Source organism: Marmota flaviventris, chromosome 12 (assembly GCF_047511675.1).
Source record: "Marmota flaviventris isolate mMarFla1 chromosome 12, mMarFla1.hap1, whole genome shotgun sequence".
Lineage (NCBI taxonomy): Eukaryota > Metazoa > Chordata > Mammalia > Rodentia > Sciuridae > Marmota > Marmota flaviventris.
Window position 1 is genome coordinate 52,927,506 of NC_092509.1, and position 19,026 is coordinate 52,946,531.

At 35.1% G+C, this 19,026-nt stretch overlaps 1 protein-coding gene across 10 annotated transcripts in view; it reads left to right on the top strand.

The window, feature by feature from the left end:
* The window catches only part of Sdccag8 (SHH signaling and ciliogenesis regulator SDCCAG8), a 232,075-nt gene that overhangs the window by 106,123 nt on the left and 106,926 nt on the right, over nt 1-19,026 (top strand). For all 10 annotated transcript variants that reach the window (XM_071599982.1, XM_027928673.2, XM_071599985.1 and 7 more), the window contains one exon: nt 383-525. In XM_071599982.1, coding sequence (XP_071456083.1) covers nt 383-525 — 143 coding nt within the window. The remainder of the gene's footprint in view (nt 1-382; nt 526-19,026) is intronic.

Consider the following 19,026-nt stretch of genomic DNA (forward strand, 5'->3'; position numbering starts at 1 on the left):
ATCCGATATAAATTACGACATGTATCTGATCAAATCTCTTAGACAAAAATGTTACATTTTAAAGATTGTGAATTTTTAAGTTCCAATGACTTTTTAAAGGGAACAAGCTTTAGAATGAAAATGCTGATTATTCATCTTGACTACTCTTATTTAATAATTTCATTTTAAGAATCAATCTTAATGTTACAATCCAAAAAAACCTCACTAATGTGCATTTTTTGATGTGCATATTTCCTTTGTCATAAAACAGAAGCTAGCCTAAATTTTCTAATAATTTTTCATCACATTAAAATTCATGGTAAAAATAAAAATGATCTAATTTTGAAGTCAAGTGCATATATTTGATATAGATGCTTCCCCCCACCCTTTCTCTCTACCTAAGGAAATAGAGAAATTGAGACTAGAACTGAGTGAAAGCAAGCAGCACATGGAACAGGAGCAGCAGAAGGCAGCCCGGGCCAGAGAGGAGTGCCTGAAACTAACAGAACTGCTGGGCGAATCCGAGCACCAACTGCACCTCACCAGGTACTCCCTAATCCCATTACGCACCCCAGCACTGATTTCATTCCACTGATTTTTGCCACAGGCTTCCAAACAGTTGTTAGAGTTAGTCTTAGTCATTCAATTCACACACAGCTTTCAAGCATATTAAGAAAAGTGGAGATGTGGTAAGTAAAACACCCAGACATGTGAATGATAAGTGTGGCAGGGATTTACTGATAGATTACAAAACCTTTCATTTACCATGCTCAAATATTTAAGTGATTCTCTATCAATACAAGCAAAATGACATTTTTTTCTACCACCACCACTCCTCTCCTGTTAATCCTGTGTCTAATAAAAATGTTGAAATGAAGTATCTGAGGAATATGTTTAGGAAAATAATGAGATACTGTCAGTAGTGAAAGGCACCGAGCATAAGAAATCCTAAGATGCAAATTGAAATGGAGCTGATACAAAATAAGGATCTGCATCTTAAAGAGGTGTAAATTTAGAGATGCTATCGATTGGCACTATTCATGGTCAAATCATTATTGAAATCATATTTACACCATTGAAGTTTCAAATTGCATTGTTTCCACCATGAAATTTGCAATGTGATCATCATTGTTGTAAACTTTAGTAAACATATAGCTCAGCCCTAGATTAAAATAAAACTCTCTAGGTTGCAAGCATTGAGAATTTGCTGTATTGGAAGCACACAAACACATGCACATACATAAATACACAAAGGGAAAAATTCAAATATAGTCAATATATCACTTTACCATGTAAGTGGTTTCTTCTCACTTTGAGTTTTAGTACAGTTTTTCAGTTTTCAGATCAAGCCTTTGGGTTTATTCATTCTTAGAGTTTTTCAGTTTGCAGAGAGAATTTTGTCTAAATACACATGTAAGTTTATGATATTTGATTTAGTTTATAAAATAGAAAAACACTGGTCTTCCAATTATAGTACTGTGTTGAATTTAAACTATGAAAGGGGACTGATCCCTTTTACATTAAATATGACAATGTAATTCTGAGCACGGTATGATAACAGATGGAGAAAAGCACCACTTGAACAGCCTGCATTTGGAGAAAAAATATTCTAGAGGTTGGTGAACCTCCCAAAGTTTTGGGTTAGTGTTAAGATGCCTCCAGTTCTGTTAAAATCAAACTTTGTTAAAAACATTTTGTTATGATAATAATCCAAATGTTTGACACTTCCCTATTTAAACAGTGAAAAGAAAAAGATGAAAGAAAGAGATAAAAAATCATTTATACATGTAAAAAAAATTCAATAGATATAACACTTTTCTGAGTAAACATTGCTTAATACTACAGAATAGTTTCTTTTAATGCCTATTATCACTGTGAAACTGAGAACATAATATTAACATAATACCTATAGCTATTTAATCTTAGAAGTTTCAGAATTTACTTCATCATGATAATGTAGATATCTATTCTTTTCTGTCAGACTTCAACTGAGAACCAACCATTTTTGTGCTAAGCACTACTGACCCACAGAAATAGGACAGCTTTTAATGTCTCAGTGTAGCTCAGCTTCAGTAAATAAATATTAATGCTAGTTTTGCCCCTTTTGCCATTCTCTCTTATTCAGAGAGTTAATTTCTGAAGTCAAAATCTGTAGAGAGGTTTTCTGAGCAGTATCAATTTGTACTGTTTGACAAGATCAATTTCTTCCAAGTAGAGCATATTAAGATGCAGCAACTGCTGAAAATGGACGAGTGGTAACTAATTCCTTTGTTCTTAAGAAAAAGTGTTTTGCTTTGGTTCTGTAGAAAGCTTTTTTTTTCCCCTGTTGTGCTGTATTTACACTATTTCTACAAAAATTTAAACCTAGTTTTATAGGAAATAAAACACAATTACTGATTTTCTAAGTGCAATACTCTTTTTTGTAAGCATTTCGTATTTAATGTTCATGGTTTGTAAAATCTATATTTATAAATTTAAAGATGACAGTTAAAATGTAAGGGATTGTACATATCTCTCCTTAGAACTGAAAATATAACTTTGTTATTGGGTTAAATATTTTTGAAATGCTTTTTTTGTTTTCTTAAAGAGTTTGCTAGACCTCAACATTCTTTATTGATTCAGCATACCCAGGTGTGTAAATGAGAACCATTGCATCTTTTTTCTTCAGTGTGGACCAGCTGAAATATATAACTCCCACACAAATAGTCAGTTTCAAACATTTTAAATGGCATATTCTAAACAAAGTTTAAAATTGAATATGAAAACCACATTAGAAAATAATGGTGAAATAAGAATCCAAATTTTTAGAGGCAAAAAAAATTTTTTAAACTGAAGTAGAAATCTCTACATCACTCTGAAAGAAAAACAGTCTTCTACTCTTTCAGTGTTTCTCCTTATGTAAGCTTAAATTGGATTTTAAAGGGGAAGATGGAAATTTAGCATTTATTGCAGGACCCAATAGGTGAGTATAATTTTCACTTAATTTATAATATTTATTAAGCATCTATGATCTTATAAGTACTCTTGGCCTAAAGAGAATAAGAAGACTCAGTTTCTACCCTTACATTGCTCACATTCAATGAAAGGAGGCAGTTCATAATGCATTTATAACAGAGTGTGACAACAGTGAAATTCTAGAAGTAAAGATTACCACGTGAACATGTAGAAAGGAGAATTGACTTTTTCTGCATTGGAAGTAGGTGATAATCAGGGAAAGCTGATAATGAAAGGTGATAGGAAGGGGAAGATGTTTGGTAACAATCTTGATAAATAAGTTCATGGGTAGAAATTCTCAAGGTGAAAAATGGTGAGGTGAATGTCACAGATAGAGGAATCTATATATGCAAAGACATGAAGATGGGAGAGAACATAAATTCTATAATCAGGGTAGGTGTTTGATAAGAGATAAGACTGAAAAGGAAATCAGTGACAAGAGGACTTGTAGGCTATGCTCTGAAGATTTGGCTATTCTAAGAGTAATTGATTGATTGTTCTTGATGCATTTTAAGCAGGTTGTTCATATGATCGACTTTTTGTGTTGTGATCCTGACTCAGACAGCAATGTGGAGAGTGACTTTGGAGAGTTGATAAAAGGAAACAAGATCAGTTAGGCTATGGTCAGCAGCTATACCCTTTGGGCCAAATTTCTGGACCATTATCTGTTTTTGTATGACCCATGCGCTAAGGATTGTTTTTATATTTTTTAATAGTTGGGGGGAAAATGAAAATAATGTGTTGTTCTGGGTGCAGTAGCATGCACCTGTAGTCCCAGCAGCTTCTTGGGAAGTTGAGGCAAGAGAATCACTCGAGCCTAGGAGTTTAAGGCCAGCCTGGACAACTTAGTGAGACTCCATCTTAAACAAACAACAAAAACAACAACTTAAAAAAAAAAAACCCAGCATTTTCTAACACATTAAAAATAATACATCCATATATAAAGTTTTATTGAGACACAGGATTATTCATGATGCTTGATGTATGACACTACCACAGCAGAGTTGAGCCTGGTCCCCAAAGCCTAATAATTTACTGTCTGGTAATTTATAGAGAAAGTTAACCAGCCCCTCAGTTAGGAAGCTGTTTAGTTCAAGTAAGAAACAAAGAGAGCCTGACAGGTCCAAATATGTATCTTTAGAAGGTAACTGAAAGGCACTGTGAAACTACACTGGTTGAGGAAAAGATGTTTAACAGGTACTCAATTAGAATATAACTGCAATGGTCCAGGTAAAAGGAAAGGAAGCCATATTCAGGAGACATCTAGAGTAGCAGGTAGGAGAGGACAGAACTAAAGGTAACTATTTTTTCTGGCCTAGGTTGACTAGATGATTTTTTTAATCCAACTAGGGAATTTGAAAGAGGTAGCAGAGGAAAATAATACATTTTATTTGGAAACTTGGGTGGAAATGTCCAATGTAGGTTTACACCAAACCTATAAGACTAGAGGCTTAGTTTATATACTTCTACTTAGAAGTATTAGTTGTAGCCAAGGAAGCAGGTTGAAAGCATATAAAGAGAACCCTTTTGTTGTTGTTGTTGTTGTTTGCTTTTCTTTCTTTTTTTTTTTTATGAGATAATGGGGATGGAACTCAAGGCTTCAAATGTGCTAGACAAACACTGTACTATTGAACTACATCTCCTGCTGGCGAACCATGTTTTTAAAGTTATTAAAAAAGAGCCTGCAGATGAGGAGACTGAAATGGGGCCTTTCAGATATATAAGAAAAGAATAAAGAAGAATGATTCAAGGGATGCTTTGGTGAAATAACCAAATACTGTTAAAATCATATGCTAATTTTAGGGATGGTCCCCAGGTAGCCTAAGATTTAGGAAACCTTCATTACAGTGTCCTACCTAGGCATTCATTATCTTTGCATCTTTTTAATAGATTACTTTTCTCTTTAGACCTGCTACTTACCTGTAAAATGAAGCAAGAATAGATGATTTCTAAATTTCTTTTTAAACCTAATAGTCAATGATTCTAACAATGATTTAAAACAACCCATTCTTAAGTTCCTATTTCTGAATATGAGGTATTTAGATTGCTTGGGGTATATTTTGTACAACGTATTTCCTTAGTTTGAACTTCAGCAAGATTTCAAGAAATGTCACTCATATCTACCACTCATGTGTGTCACTTAGCCTCTGCTGATTTCTCCAAAGAGCTCTGGGAGTAGGCTCCTTATACCCTTTCAGCCTCTTTCACTAACCACTGCCCAGTGAATATTCCTATGCTATTGCCTTGACTATAGGCCCTACTCTCCAAACCTTTCATGGTGCCACACTATACCAGAAGGTCCAAATCACTGAGCATGGCATTTTAGGTCATCCCATAGACACTAACCTTCCTGCCTATTTCCTTCTTGCCAATAGTCTCATGTGCTGAATTTTAGCCAAATGTAAGCATATGCAGCTCCTCTTGTACTTGTGGACTTTTCTTTTGCTGTTCTCTATACCTAGAATCCCCTGTTGTCCTTCTCTGGACCTATTTTTACTTTTGTTTTTCCAAGAGCTTTCTGAAATTCTAATCTTTCTACCAAAGCCCTCCCTTATAACTCTTGCTGGAAGGGAACACGCTCCCTCTGAATCCTTCAGCCCACTTTGATGTTAATAATATATTCATCTTAGTATCTCCCTGGTACAGTGCTACACATAGTAGCTTTTGAAAACTAATTAAAGTAGTAGCTAACAGCAGTGACTGACATTTATAGGGCCCCAGTGTTGGGTTCCAGGAACTGAGCTATGTGCTTTTCATTTAGTCTTTCTAATAATTCTATTAGATGTAGACTCTTTTTTCTATTTTACAGTTGAGGCAACTAAGGCACAGTGAAGTAAAATGAGTCATCTAAGTTCACACAGCTGATATGTTATAGAAGCAGGTTTCAAACCCCAGTAATTTGCCTGCAAAGCATATCCCTTGTCCATTCGGCTGTAATTCTATGTAAATTACCAGGGAAATTGATTAATGTGATTGTTTCCAAAAAGACAACTGAGAAAATCAGTAATATAAATTTGTAATAGAAATGTGTTAGCTGGGTTGGGATTGTGGCTCAGTGGTAGAGTGCTCACCTAGCATGCACAAGGCACTGGGATCGATCCTCAGCACCACATAAAAATGTAAAATAAAGATATTGTATCCACCTAAAGCTTAATAATAAATATTTAAAAAAAAGAAATGTGTTAGCTGTTCCTTTATGCAGTGGTATAAATACATGTCAGTGAATTTTTGTGTTGGCTCTAAGAAACAGATTGCTTTGGCCCATTATTTGCCTTAATCATTTAATGTATTATAATACAATTGTCATTCTCATTTACTTCTTAATTTTTACCAAGAGGAAAAAAAAGTGAAAATTCCTTCATGTTTTTCATTTTAACATGTCCCAACATCTTTGGAGCTGAAGGATTTGAATTTCTCTCACAAAACTTCAGTTTGCATACATGTGGTCAGGTTAATATATGATATAACCTGCTAAAGCAACCATTTCTGAAAGTCTATGTGATTGATATTAACTGCTTATGGAGGCAGATACTCTTTCAGATACCTAGAATATCTGTATTGAAAAACATTTTTTCAAATCTTGCATACTTTTATTGTATCTGATCTGGAAGGAACTTCTGCAGGAAGCTGAGTTTTGTTTAATTATCAGAGGATTTAAAACTCTAATTGTCCTCCTTGCAGAAGGGATATCAGAACTGCCATTAACCTGCAGGCTTCCTCTTCTTTCAGAATGACTACCTTTAACATTCTTATTTCTCCTTTACATGTTTTGGATGAGAATATACTTAAAAACTTCTCAGGGCAGGAATCTAAGTGGGGGGGGGGACATAAAATGAGTATTATGCTGTGACCTACTTTTGTGATCCTAATAGGAAGATCTGACCTCTCACCTAGAGATATAGGAAATAAGTATTTATATCTTTTTGAAATGGAGAAAAGAGTACAGCAGAGTAGTCACAAGGCTATCCTGTTATGAGCAGATTAACTGGGGAGAGGTCATTAAGGCTTCCTTTCTAAAACATTCAGTACATTTAGCTTCCACATAGCAATTATAGTAAATTCCTTCATTCTCTCTCTCCCTCCCTCCCCTATTCCTCCCCCACCCCTCTTTCTTTCTTTTGTGGTTCAGAGGATGGAATCAAGGACCTTATGCATGCTAGGCAAGAGTTCTACCACAGAGCTATGCTCCTAGCCCTGTAAATACTCTCTTGAATTTAATTGTTTGCTGTCTCTGACTACCAGTATGAGTCAGGACTTTTTGGCTGAGGTATCAGAAACTCCCTGCAAAACTGGGAATTGATTTTTTTTTTAATAATCAGACTCTGGAGAGTCCAGGTGTACCAGGCCTTAGGATTTCTTATACCAAAGACTCAAGTATGCTGTCAAATTATAATTTTCCATAGCAGAACTCCACTTCTGTCTGAATGTTGGCCCATTCTGTCAGATTCTTCTATACCATCCAGTCTGAAACTGAACATAGAGGAGATGCCTTTGATTTCAAACTATGAATGTGACTTCCTAGGTTCTCCACTTCCAATTTCAAGACCATCAGTTCCAGGATCACCTATTTCAAGCAATTGGAGCCACATACACACATGGCCTTTTGGATGCTGTGGCCAGCAGCCTCGGTGTACCATAGGGAGCAAGAGGACAATCAAACTAAGGCAGGGAAGGTACTCTTACTAGGGAAATGGTGTCAGGGTATCAGGTGTCTGTTCTTTTGCCTCTGTTGTTTTTAAAAATACAAATTCATGGCTGGCTGTGGTGGTAAATGCCTGTAATCCCAGCTATTCAGGAGACTGAGGCAGGAGATATGCCAAGTTAAAGACCAGCCTGGGCAACTTAGCAAGACACTGTTGTCTCAAAAGTAAAAACTAAAAAGTCTGGAATTGTAGCTCAGTGGCTGAGTGCCCCTGGTTCAATCCCTAGTACCACCAAAAAAGAATCTTCTCTGTTCATGTTAACAGCCTGATATTCCCCATTACTAACATGTTTTGAGTTCACAGAGGCATAGTTGGTCCTTCAAAGGTATACTTTGTTATTTTATTTAAAGAAGTCTCTGAATATAAAAAGTGAGAGGTAAAGAATGCATAGATGGGGGCTGAGGTTGTGGCTCAGCGGTAGAGGGCTCACCTAGCATGTGTGAGGTGCTGGGTTCAATTCTCAGCACCACATAAAAGTAAATAAAATAAAGGCATTGTGTCCAACTACAACTAAAAATATTTTTTTAAAAGAATGCATAGATGAATATTGAACACTGTACCTAGTTCCCTACAGCAGTGCTATATGAGATATGGTTCATGACAGTTTAATCTGTGACAAGATAAGTGCAAAAGTTGAAACTAAGTATTTGGAAAGTTTCATATCAATTTTATTTTTTAAATTTTATTTTTGGTGCTAGAGATTGAACCCAGGGCCATGATCATAGTAATCACACATTTTACCACTGAACAACACCTCTCAATCCTATATCTATTTTAAATCACAGCAATTCCCAAGCTTTATCAGTGAACCTTTCTTGAGGAGTACCTTTTTAGATTTTTCTAGTATATAATTAATTTGTATTGCATTTTACAAAACTGATGGTTTGCAAAGGATTAGAAGAAACAAATGAACAAACTGACCTTTGACTACAAGAAGTTTGAGAAGCTCTGCTTCTCAGTCCTAACATGGAGCCCTTATGGCTAAGGAAACTGAGTGATACAAGGTGAAGCTTGAAACCACACAGCAGGGAGGGAGGAGAGTAGGCTGGGCTTTAACTGGGTTCATCAGATGCCACAGTCACAAAGAAGTGTAAAAACATATTTCAAAGCTAGATGGAAAGACTTCTGGGGTTGTAAAATCTCAGTTCATGGGCCAGGAAACAGGTCTTTTTAATCTCTGTGTCACCAGGACCAAGTATGGCATCAGGCATTTAGCAGGTTCTCTATAAATGTGGAATAAATTTGCCTCTGCTCTTCATTGTTGGGGAAAATTAAGAAGGATCTGCGCTCATCAATTAGTTTAGGTCAAAAAGCAAACTTTAGTTCTGTTCATTTGAAGAGGATAGTATAACATTAACATGTATTCTTGCTCTTCCACAGTGAACTTTCTTTTTTTTCCCCCTGAGTTTTATTCAAGAATTTTTAGCCTAAAGTTTCCATTTAAAAGTTAAGCTTATTTTTTCTTGTACTCCTTTCATGAATAAATTAAGCAGAGAACGTGTCAAAAATAATTTTAAATGGATATATGTGCAACCAACATCTTCAAGGCTCAAAATAGATGGCCTTGGTGCTGTTATAAATTGCATCTTCTTTTCCTTCCCCCACTCAGTATCAGAGAAAACAGACTGTCAGACAGCCAGGAAAGAAAAAGCATTTCATTTTTCTCTGGTGGACACCACACTGCCTGAGCCGGCTCTTCTCCACCTGTTTGACAGGCTAGACGCCCTAGTCTCCGTGAGGCCTAGGGCAGGAGAGGTTAGAATCAGAGGCTGCCAGGAAATGTGTGTCTGCAGGTTCTGCTTAACGTTCCCTGGCTCATTCCTCTTAGTTCTGCAAAGCCCAAATGTGTATGCAATGAAAATCTACGCTGGGAATGCACTCTTCTCCCCTGCTACACAGGCCCACAGCCTGGAGCATGGTGACAATGGCAGCCAACTCATTTTCTGAAGAAGCCCAGAGGAAAACTGAGAAAGTATTGCCCACACCACTTCCTGACTCAACAACAATGAGCATAAAGTTCAATGAAACTAGAAGGAAAAAAAAAAAGGCAAAAATCTAGAATTGTTACATAGTAATCCTAAGTCCTGGTATTTTCCTAAAACAAAGTCCTGGTCTCCAATCTTACTTTAAGGTAAAAGGATTATAGGGAAAAAAACTCATTAATTTTAATTATGGTTAATTTCTTCTTAACCACAGCCTCCTAATTGGATGGGATCACCAGGTCAGTTATTAGGCATTCCTTGTTTGTTATTCAGTGTTTCCGTGTACCCCTGAGTATGTCATACAGTGAATCACTGCTTGATAAACCAAAGTTCATTAAGGATCCTGAGAAAGTAAGGGACTTGGAGAATATTCCATCTCCTCAGTGACCCATCTGATGGTAGGTCTCATTTCAAGTAAAAGTGATTTTCTTATTGCTACTACTCTGTAAGTCAAATAAGCAGGGATATAGTCAATCTAGTAAATCAGAGTGGGCACTAAATAGGTTAGTAAATGTTTGTTAACAGCCCGGAAAGCCGACATCTAACTGAGAGGACATCTCTGCTCTACCTTGGCTCTGTGTGGCCTCTTCCCAGCAGGCACAAGGTCACCTGGGAGAGAGTTGATCAACTCCTACCTTGACCAAGCCTAGGGATGGAGAGAAGTGCCCACAAGTCTGCTCAGGTCTCAGAAGGATTTCTTCTTCAGAGAAGGCTGCTGTGAATAAGCAGTGTGTCCTTCTGACCCCTTTATTATGTGTAACTTCAAGAAGCCTGTTTCTGACCAGAATATTTAGCAAAAGAATATACTCAGAGTTAGAAGAAGAATTATTACATATATAGCTTTACTAACAAAAAAAGTATGCAAAATAAAGTAACAAGTTACCATTAGAATATGCATAGGGGTCTAGGGGAGGGTATCCAAGATGAGCCATTAAAAGTGGGTTTTGTCACCTTCCCATTTTCTAGTAACTGATCTGAAGTGTGTTTCATCAAGCTGGGCATTGCTAGATCTTGACACTTGTCCTAGTTCTGTTTCTGATTATCTTCTGTCACTTGGGGAAAATTTCCTGCCATACTTTATTTCCTACAAATTTTGCTGTGTTTTTGAGGATATATAATAAGTATGTAAAATAATTTTAACACATTAAGGGTTCTATAAATCTGAGGTGTTGCTTATCTAGTCAAGGACTCCAGTGTTTCTAATATGAATTCATGTAAATAATATGAATATAGTATGCATTCATATAAAATAAATTAATTAGGGTCACAGTGCATTAATCAATCTACAAAACTTCAGGTCACATGAAGGTATGATCATATTATTCCAGCCTTTTTGAAAAGGTTATGATTTTGACAAATTAGGGACAGAGTATTTTGTTAACTATATTTTTTCCTATTTTCTAAATGTTAAGTGGTCGTCTTTGTCTTGAGAGGGAAAACCATCTTGGTATTCTTTATATTAACTCTGTCAAAACAATATCTAATGGAAGCAGCTCTTGCAACCTAGGGGCCCTTTAAGTTCTGCTTTGTTGCACTGATAGCAAATCTCTATTCTTAACCTATTTCTGAAACCAGACATTTATTCAGAATCATTCACTATTGAATTAGTCAACAATGTTTGGGCTGAGGAAAGATGATAATTATATTATGGAATAATAAAATTCATCTACAGTGAAAAGAGAGCCCATGTCAGAATTGTAGAGGAGTCCAAATTCAGATACTGCACCCAGACCAATTTGCACAAAGAATTATCTGTTAAAAGTAGAAGGAAGAATGACAGCATGAGACAACTCGTGTAACTAATAAACTTTTTAGATGCTGTTTCATATGTTTGCTTTTCATTAAATTCAGAAATCGTTGCAACTATGTTGTTGTGATTCAGTCAACATTTATTCCTATCTGTTTTTCATATACAAAGGCTTAGGGATGCCAGAAAATAAACTGTTAACGGAGAATTAACTTCTTTGGCATGCTTTCATACTTATCTTCCAAATTAAAGAAAATGAAATGGGCAGAAACAGAGTGTAGATTACCTCCTTTTTGTCAAAAATGGTGGGAATTTGAAAATTAATAATAAAAAAGGGAACAGATGCAGTAACATGCCAGAGGGAGATTAATGTGGAGAGTAAAATCTGTGAGCAACAAAACTGAAGCAAACTGAATCAGTGGGAGGTGGTTGTACAATCAAAATCAGGATAAAAGAGAAATTACAAACAACCCTGCACTTGTCAAAGTAGTAGTAATGAAATCCTGACTCTGCCAGCAGTGAGAACCTGTGTTAGCACTTTGGGGTAAGGATGGTAGCCGGGTGCCAGGTAGGAGGGCAGTGTGAGGTTGCTGGGCAGCAGCCATCTTGTGTAGAACAGATGGCACCGAAAGCTGGCAGGGGAGGGGCTCCTTAGCAGAACTAATCAGACAGTAACAGATAGGGCAGCTGGGAAGACTGACCACAGAGAGGGAGTCTGCGGGGTAGCCGAGTGCCATGATGTTTGCAGTGGTGTGCCCATTGGTCTGAGATAAGACCTTGCAATGCCTTTCCCATCTACAGAAGAACTGAAACTTTTGTTCAAAAAGGAAAATTGAGTTGAATTGTGTCAAACTTGGGTTAGGGGGTATTGGGTGTTAGCGGAGAGATCCGAAAAGGAACAATTGTCCATCTCTGAATTTGTTGTGTGAGTTCAATCCCAGCTTCGAACTCTGATTTTTACTATTTGTATGGCTTTGCCGTTCTCATATATGGTGTGGCAAATGGAATGATCACTTTATATATTTTATGCATCAAGGAGTTTGCAGATGAAGACTATAGTTAAAATTAGATAAGACTTTTTGATATGATTTCTACCACATATGTCCTCCACAAACGAAAGCTAAAAACAACCATATGATACATGCATTTCTACTTAATAATCTTCATAACCTAATTTCAGCTGTGTTTGATTCAGAGCTACTTGTCCTTTATATTCCCATGTTAACTGTGGATGGAACATCAAAATACAAGCACAATTTAGAGCCAAAAAAAAAAACTTAAACAAAGATCAAATTAAATTATTTCATAAGAAATGAAAAACTGACATGTTAAATTTAACTACTTATTAAGAAGTCATGGCTTTTTACATATAGAGTAGGGACATTCTAGCTAAAAATGTGACTTTAACAAAGAAATCCAGATCTCCTACATCTGTTTTCGAACTTGTGTATTTCTCTTTTTCTGCAGAAGGTTTATAGCTTGGCTCAATTTATTCATTTTGGAGGGGGAGGGGGAAACATTACCAGGATTTGAAATAGGTGGTATAACATAGCCATATGCTATTTATGCAGCAGTTTCTGCAATAAATCTAATTTGGTGCTGTCAAAAAATTAGACTTATTTGATATAGCAGCACATTAGTAAATGATTGTGGCAGATTTAAAGTTGTCATTTAGTCTCTTCTTACTCTTAACAGAATCTCGCAAATCCATTTCCCCCTTGATCAACCCTGTGAAATGTCTCAGTTCTTTGTCCTGCAGTCCTGAAAATATTTCCACATCTGAAAGAAGGTCTTGTCTTAAGGTAACTGAGGAAGGGGGTGGAAAAATGAATATCCTCTTTTGTTAAAAGACATCATAAATTTATCTGCAAACCAAAAACAGTAAACCAGAGAAAAATAATAGTATTTTCATCATTTGTGGCTCTTAGAAAAGCGGACCTGCTAGTGTCATTCAGAATGTAGAAAAATTAAGGTCAGTTCTTTATTAAGGAGTTTAAATGTTTTACCTTCCATCCTACATCCATATGCTGTTTTAGGAAAACTGGTATTAAAGAATGTGAACGACATCAGTTCTTGTCTTCACCTAGCAGTGCCCTTAGAAACGGCTTTCCTCTTTTGTGGGGTAACCTGGCAACATTACTTCAATGCCTCTCCCCCCCCCCCCCGTAAAATTTGTGTTTCAGGTGTTTTTGTCAAACTATACTTTTTTTTCTATTTAAAAGATAAAATAAGCATGTTATGCATTAAGTAAATATTTGTATTCTGTAAATTCCTGAATTACTCCATCTGTAAAAGTAGTCATGATGCTATTTCCCTTTTCTTTTTCTTACGTATTTATGGAAGGGAAAGAGTGTGTGTGTGTGTGTGTGTGTGTTTCTGTCTGTGTGTAAAATGTGTGTGTGTGTGTATCAGCATTCATGCATCCGTGTGTGACTGTAAATGATGTTAAAATTGAGTGTTTTTTCATTTGTTTATATTCTTATCATACCAATTTTCCAAAATAAGGCTACCAGTGTGTCTTGGAAACGTAGTTTACTAAGAAAGAAAAATTCCTTCATGGTGATTTGAGCAACCTCTATTAAACTAGCATTTTGCTAAAGTTTCTTTCTTTTCATAATAGCAAATCAGACCACAGAAGTGATCAAATTACCAGCACACTCTCAATAAATGACATTGAAAAGCAGGGATCCAGGTAACCAAACTACTATCAAGCACAGATTACATTACAGAAAAAAAAAAATCAGAAAAGTAGTAGCAAACTTGCTGGGTAAATTAACTGACATTTTTTGGAATTTTCTCCACATGAAGACAAATTACTTAGAAATTATGTTTAGAAAGATGAAAAGAATATGCATATTTTAAGTTCAAAATCCATAGATTAAATTACAGTATACATTACATAAGAAGGATTTTTATGACATACAGTAATTTGAAGGTTAGTTTTTTAAAAAAGAAATTACAGCTAAAAAGAGTGTCTCTGCACTTTAAATTTTAAGCTGTCATTTTTCCTTTTGTTTTTATATTTAGCTCACAATAATTTTCTTTAACATGTCTAAAAAATTGCCTTTATAGAATTTTTTAACAAATTATAATTATGAATCAATTTGAACTTTAAGTTCAAATTTTAAATTCTATGTTTTCTAGACTGCTTTTATTAATAAAATCTGATTCAATTTTATATATTGAATTTATATAAAAGCTTTAATTTTTGTTTTTCCTAAAAATTTTTTTTAAATTTAAAGACCATTAATTTTATTTAATATAAGCATATACAATAAGATTAAATCTTAGGATAATTCTACAAAATATAAAAGCAGCCTTATGAATGAAATCCCATTTATGTTCACATTTATAACGGTACATTTGGTTAAATTTTTGACACATATTTTCTCCTACAAAATAATCTTCCCCTTTTTTATAAAAAATTTTAATTAAATCATTGATTTTTCCTTCTAATGATTATAATTTTCTAAAATAATGGTAAATAATTCAACATAAGTGATTTCATCTGATTTATGAAAGGAAAAATGAGTACTCGATAGCTATACATGACAGAAAATACAATCAATTGAGAATAAAATTTTCACCTAATTTCTATATGCTGATTTTTTTTTTATAGAACTTATCTATTAGTACAACTTATATTTCTTTAGATGGATTGTATGTTTGCTTGGCAGCATATATTTGGCCATTATTTAAGCAAAACTTTATTTTTTAAATGTTGGAATTTAAAATACACATGAATTAATTTGTATATTATGGTTTGAGTCTTTCAAAGCAGTAATAGAGCTATGTGTTAATCTATAGCATATAATTGAAATGGTACATATTTGTACATTTTAAGCCTTTCAGTGTAAAATTTCTTAATTGGAATACTCTCTCCCTTGGCTAATTCATTAGTGAAAATATTTATTCCTCAACTTAATGCTGTATAGTATGAAGCAATTTTTACATAGTGTAAACTTGTTTGTGATATTTTGATTTCACTTTAAAACTTTTATTTTGCTGCTTATGCATATAGTTCATGCTCAATATAATAAGAAGTGCAGACACACATGAAGAAAATACATATCAGCTGTCTGGTTTTACAAATGATCATTAAAACACCATGTCTTACTACTTTGACTCCAAATTATTGTCTTCCCGAACCCAAAAGTAATTTTCACAAGTACATTACACAACAGAATTTCATCTTCTGCTGGTTAGCAGTAGAGGATTTAAATCCATGCCGACAGTTCATTTGACAATGACCTTGAGGGGCTTTACTTCTTGAAGAAGAAAGCAGAAGCTTGCGGTAAACAAAGTTCACTTCTGACAGATGGATTGAATGACAGAAAGGTTGCGAGTGCCAGAATAGCCCTGGCAGAGGAGGAAATGTTCAGTGGAATCCAACAGGAGAGGAGGTGTGAACAGGTGCAGGGTTGCTGACGGAAGGGGAACCAGATGGAAGGAGCCAGAGCCAGTTTATTTAAAGGAAAAGGCAGAAAACATTGAAAGGCTGTGCGATCAGTGGCTAAAAGTGTTCATAGAGGAAGGTAAAAATTCACAAAGCAAAACTGCACAGTGGGGTAGCTAACACTTAGCATAATGGTAGTAATTTGTGAGTTTAGTTTGGAAGTTGCAATTGAAATACATTCATCTTGGCTCTTGACACCATCAAGTATAGATATTTGAAAGTTGTTTATTTTTTTTTTTAAGTTTCTGTGCTTTTTTTTATCCATCCATTAATTTAATTTTTTTCCAGCCAGAAGCTCCGTTGTGATAATACTAAAATTGTGTCGTCAGCTAGGAAAAGAAAAAAATTTAAAGTGAAGGTTAACATTCCATTCAAATTTATCTTGTGTTGCCTCAGTTTTGTTCACATATGGGAAGCAAATGCATGCACTGTTGGGTGACATCTGTAATATCTAAGAAATTTGCAGTGTTAGAATAGATGCTGTTGGTTGCTTTTGTTGTTTTGAATCTCTGTTCATTTTGTGAAGTCCGGTGTGGTTATTTCAGTGGGAAGAATGCTCTTTAAAATATATGTCTGCCTGCCATGATCTTGCAGATTAATTTCTGCTGCTGAGGTTGGACTGATTTTCACTGACTTTCAGTGACCTGCCTTCAGGCAGACACCTGCAAACTGAAGTCCAATTTGCAATAGGAACAGTGTACAATAGGACAATAAAAGAGGACTTTCTCATTTTCTTAGACCCATTAAAATGAAACTTTCTGCTCTTCAAACAGAAGACATCCTTGCTAATACTCTGTGTGGGAACATCGAGCATGCCCCTTATATAGACCATTGTCTTCTACACTATCCTTGAAAAGTTTCCTGCATTATCAACAAGGAGATGTCATTGAAGGAGGAGCTATTAGGAGGCAATCATCAAGAAAACAATGAAAACGAATAATTATTTGAGGTTTTAAATACCTATTAAATTATCCACAAAAGTTTCTGCACATTTTCACAAGTATTAAATACACAGAGTAAATTAAATTAGTACTATACTCACATTCTCTGTCTCAGAGCAGTCTGAATGAAATAGATTGCATTCAATCAAAACTGGATGTTTTGGTACATTTCAAGTTTAAAGAGAAAAGTCTATGACCCCTGGCATGCTTTTGTCAGTGAATATTAAGAATTGGAATTTGGTTAACAGAATAGAAGATATTTGTTTATTCCTGCCTATTATTGATGGAGATAAACACTTTCTGTCATTTTTGTTTGTTTCTTTTAAAAAAAATATCTTTTTAGTTGTAGATGGACACAATACCTTTATTTTGTTTATTTATTTTTATGTGGTGCTGAGGATCGAATCCAGAGCCTTGCATGTGTGAGACAAGCACTCCACTGCTGAGCCACAACTCTGGCCCCTTGTTTGTTTCTTTATTGTTTGTTTGGGTAGGGTTATATGCAACTATATTTTGGAGGAAAAATAATAAGTTATTTCTTCTAATGAAAGGAAATTAGTAAACCATATTTTAAAATGACCTTCAAAATGTCCCTCTTTCTCATTTGTTTAGAAGTTTTCATCCACTAACTATTATACATCTAAAATTTTACTTCAAATTGATTGGAATATACGTACTTTAATTGTAATGAACTGATTTTGTAATTTATTCTGTCATAGTTACTGAATAGCTCTATATAATAATGCAACTAGCATGATGCTGCTATGTAAAATAACAACAAAACTCACCTGAACTATGGAATTCCAGTAATAGTTTTTTTTAAAAAAAGCTCAATAATTAGTATCATCATTTGATATTCATACCACAGATTAAATTTCAGGCTCTTTATAGGTAGAACTAATAACCTCCCTGAAATATGTAAAGTATATTCATCCAGCATAGTACTTTATATTTTTGCAGTCTTGAGATTTTTTGAATGAAGGGATGAACATTTGATTGCTATTGAACAGGTATTAATTTAACATTTATTGAGCACATGTTCAGTTCCAGCTGTACTAGGCACTATTTACATTTTTTTAAGTGAAGAGGACATGATTCTTAGTTACAGGTATCTTACAACCTAACAGGTAAAGTTTATATTTTACACACATATATACACAAGTTTCTATAATATCTAAAAAACAGCATATAGACTTTTAAATTTACTCTAACTCAAAGATTCCATGAAATTGTTCATCCAGTCCACCACTGATTGTAATATGTCAGAGATGAGAGGCAGAGAAGTTAAGTGATTTGTCCAATACCAGCAGTTGTTTAGTGGCAGCAAGAGGTAGAATCTCAATCTCCTTGCTCTAAGTCTAGTGCTTTTCCTGTATTTTACATAATACTCTTTTGGTCTCATTGGTAACATGGCTTGTCAATGTGTACAATGTGCACAACATGATAAATTAAAATCCTCAGTGTAAGTCTTTTGCAACCTGTTGCAGCAACAAAAAGTATTTTCTTTTTCAACTTTGGCACTAGTTCTTGAAACAAACCAAAAACAAACAAACAACAATAATAACAAAAAAAAAAAAAAAAAAAAAACAGGAGCTTTAGCTCACAAATAGCAAAATGCATTCCTTGGAACACTCCTTCTGAAAATTGTAATACAGACAGCTCCCCCAGGCACACTGTTTTCTCATTGACAGACATATTACCCTAATTAACTCAAATCCTACCAAATAGGTTCTACCGTAAGCCCCATTTTACAGATAAGAAAATTGAGGTATACAGAGATTAATACCTTGACCTCACAGCACTACTAAGTTGTGGAGTTGGGATTCAATCCTAGGCTGTCAGGCTTCAAACTACACTTTTATCCATCATGCTCTATTTCCTCTTAGGGTGGATGTTGTGAAAAATAGGTTCTGTGGTCAATTTCTTTTGGAAAGATTTATAACAAGCTGGTCATTTCTTCATCACAGTGCTTCACAGAGGCTTTATCATGTTGTGCACATTGTACATCTCTCAGAAAGGAATTTAGTTTGCAGTGTTTCTCATATTTATATTATGTATGGGAACTTTTCCATTAAATTTCTGTATATCTCTGAGGAATCAAGTTTTTGGGAATATACTCTCAGAAAAACTTGTCTAAGTGGTAGGACCAGAAAATTATTGTGTCTCTCATTAGTGCATCAGACCCCCTGCTTCCCTCTCCCCTCTTCACACCACACATGTGGTT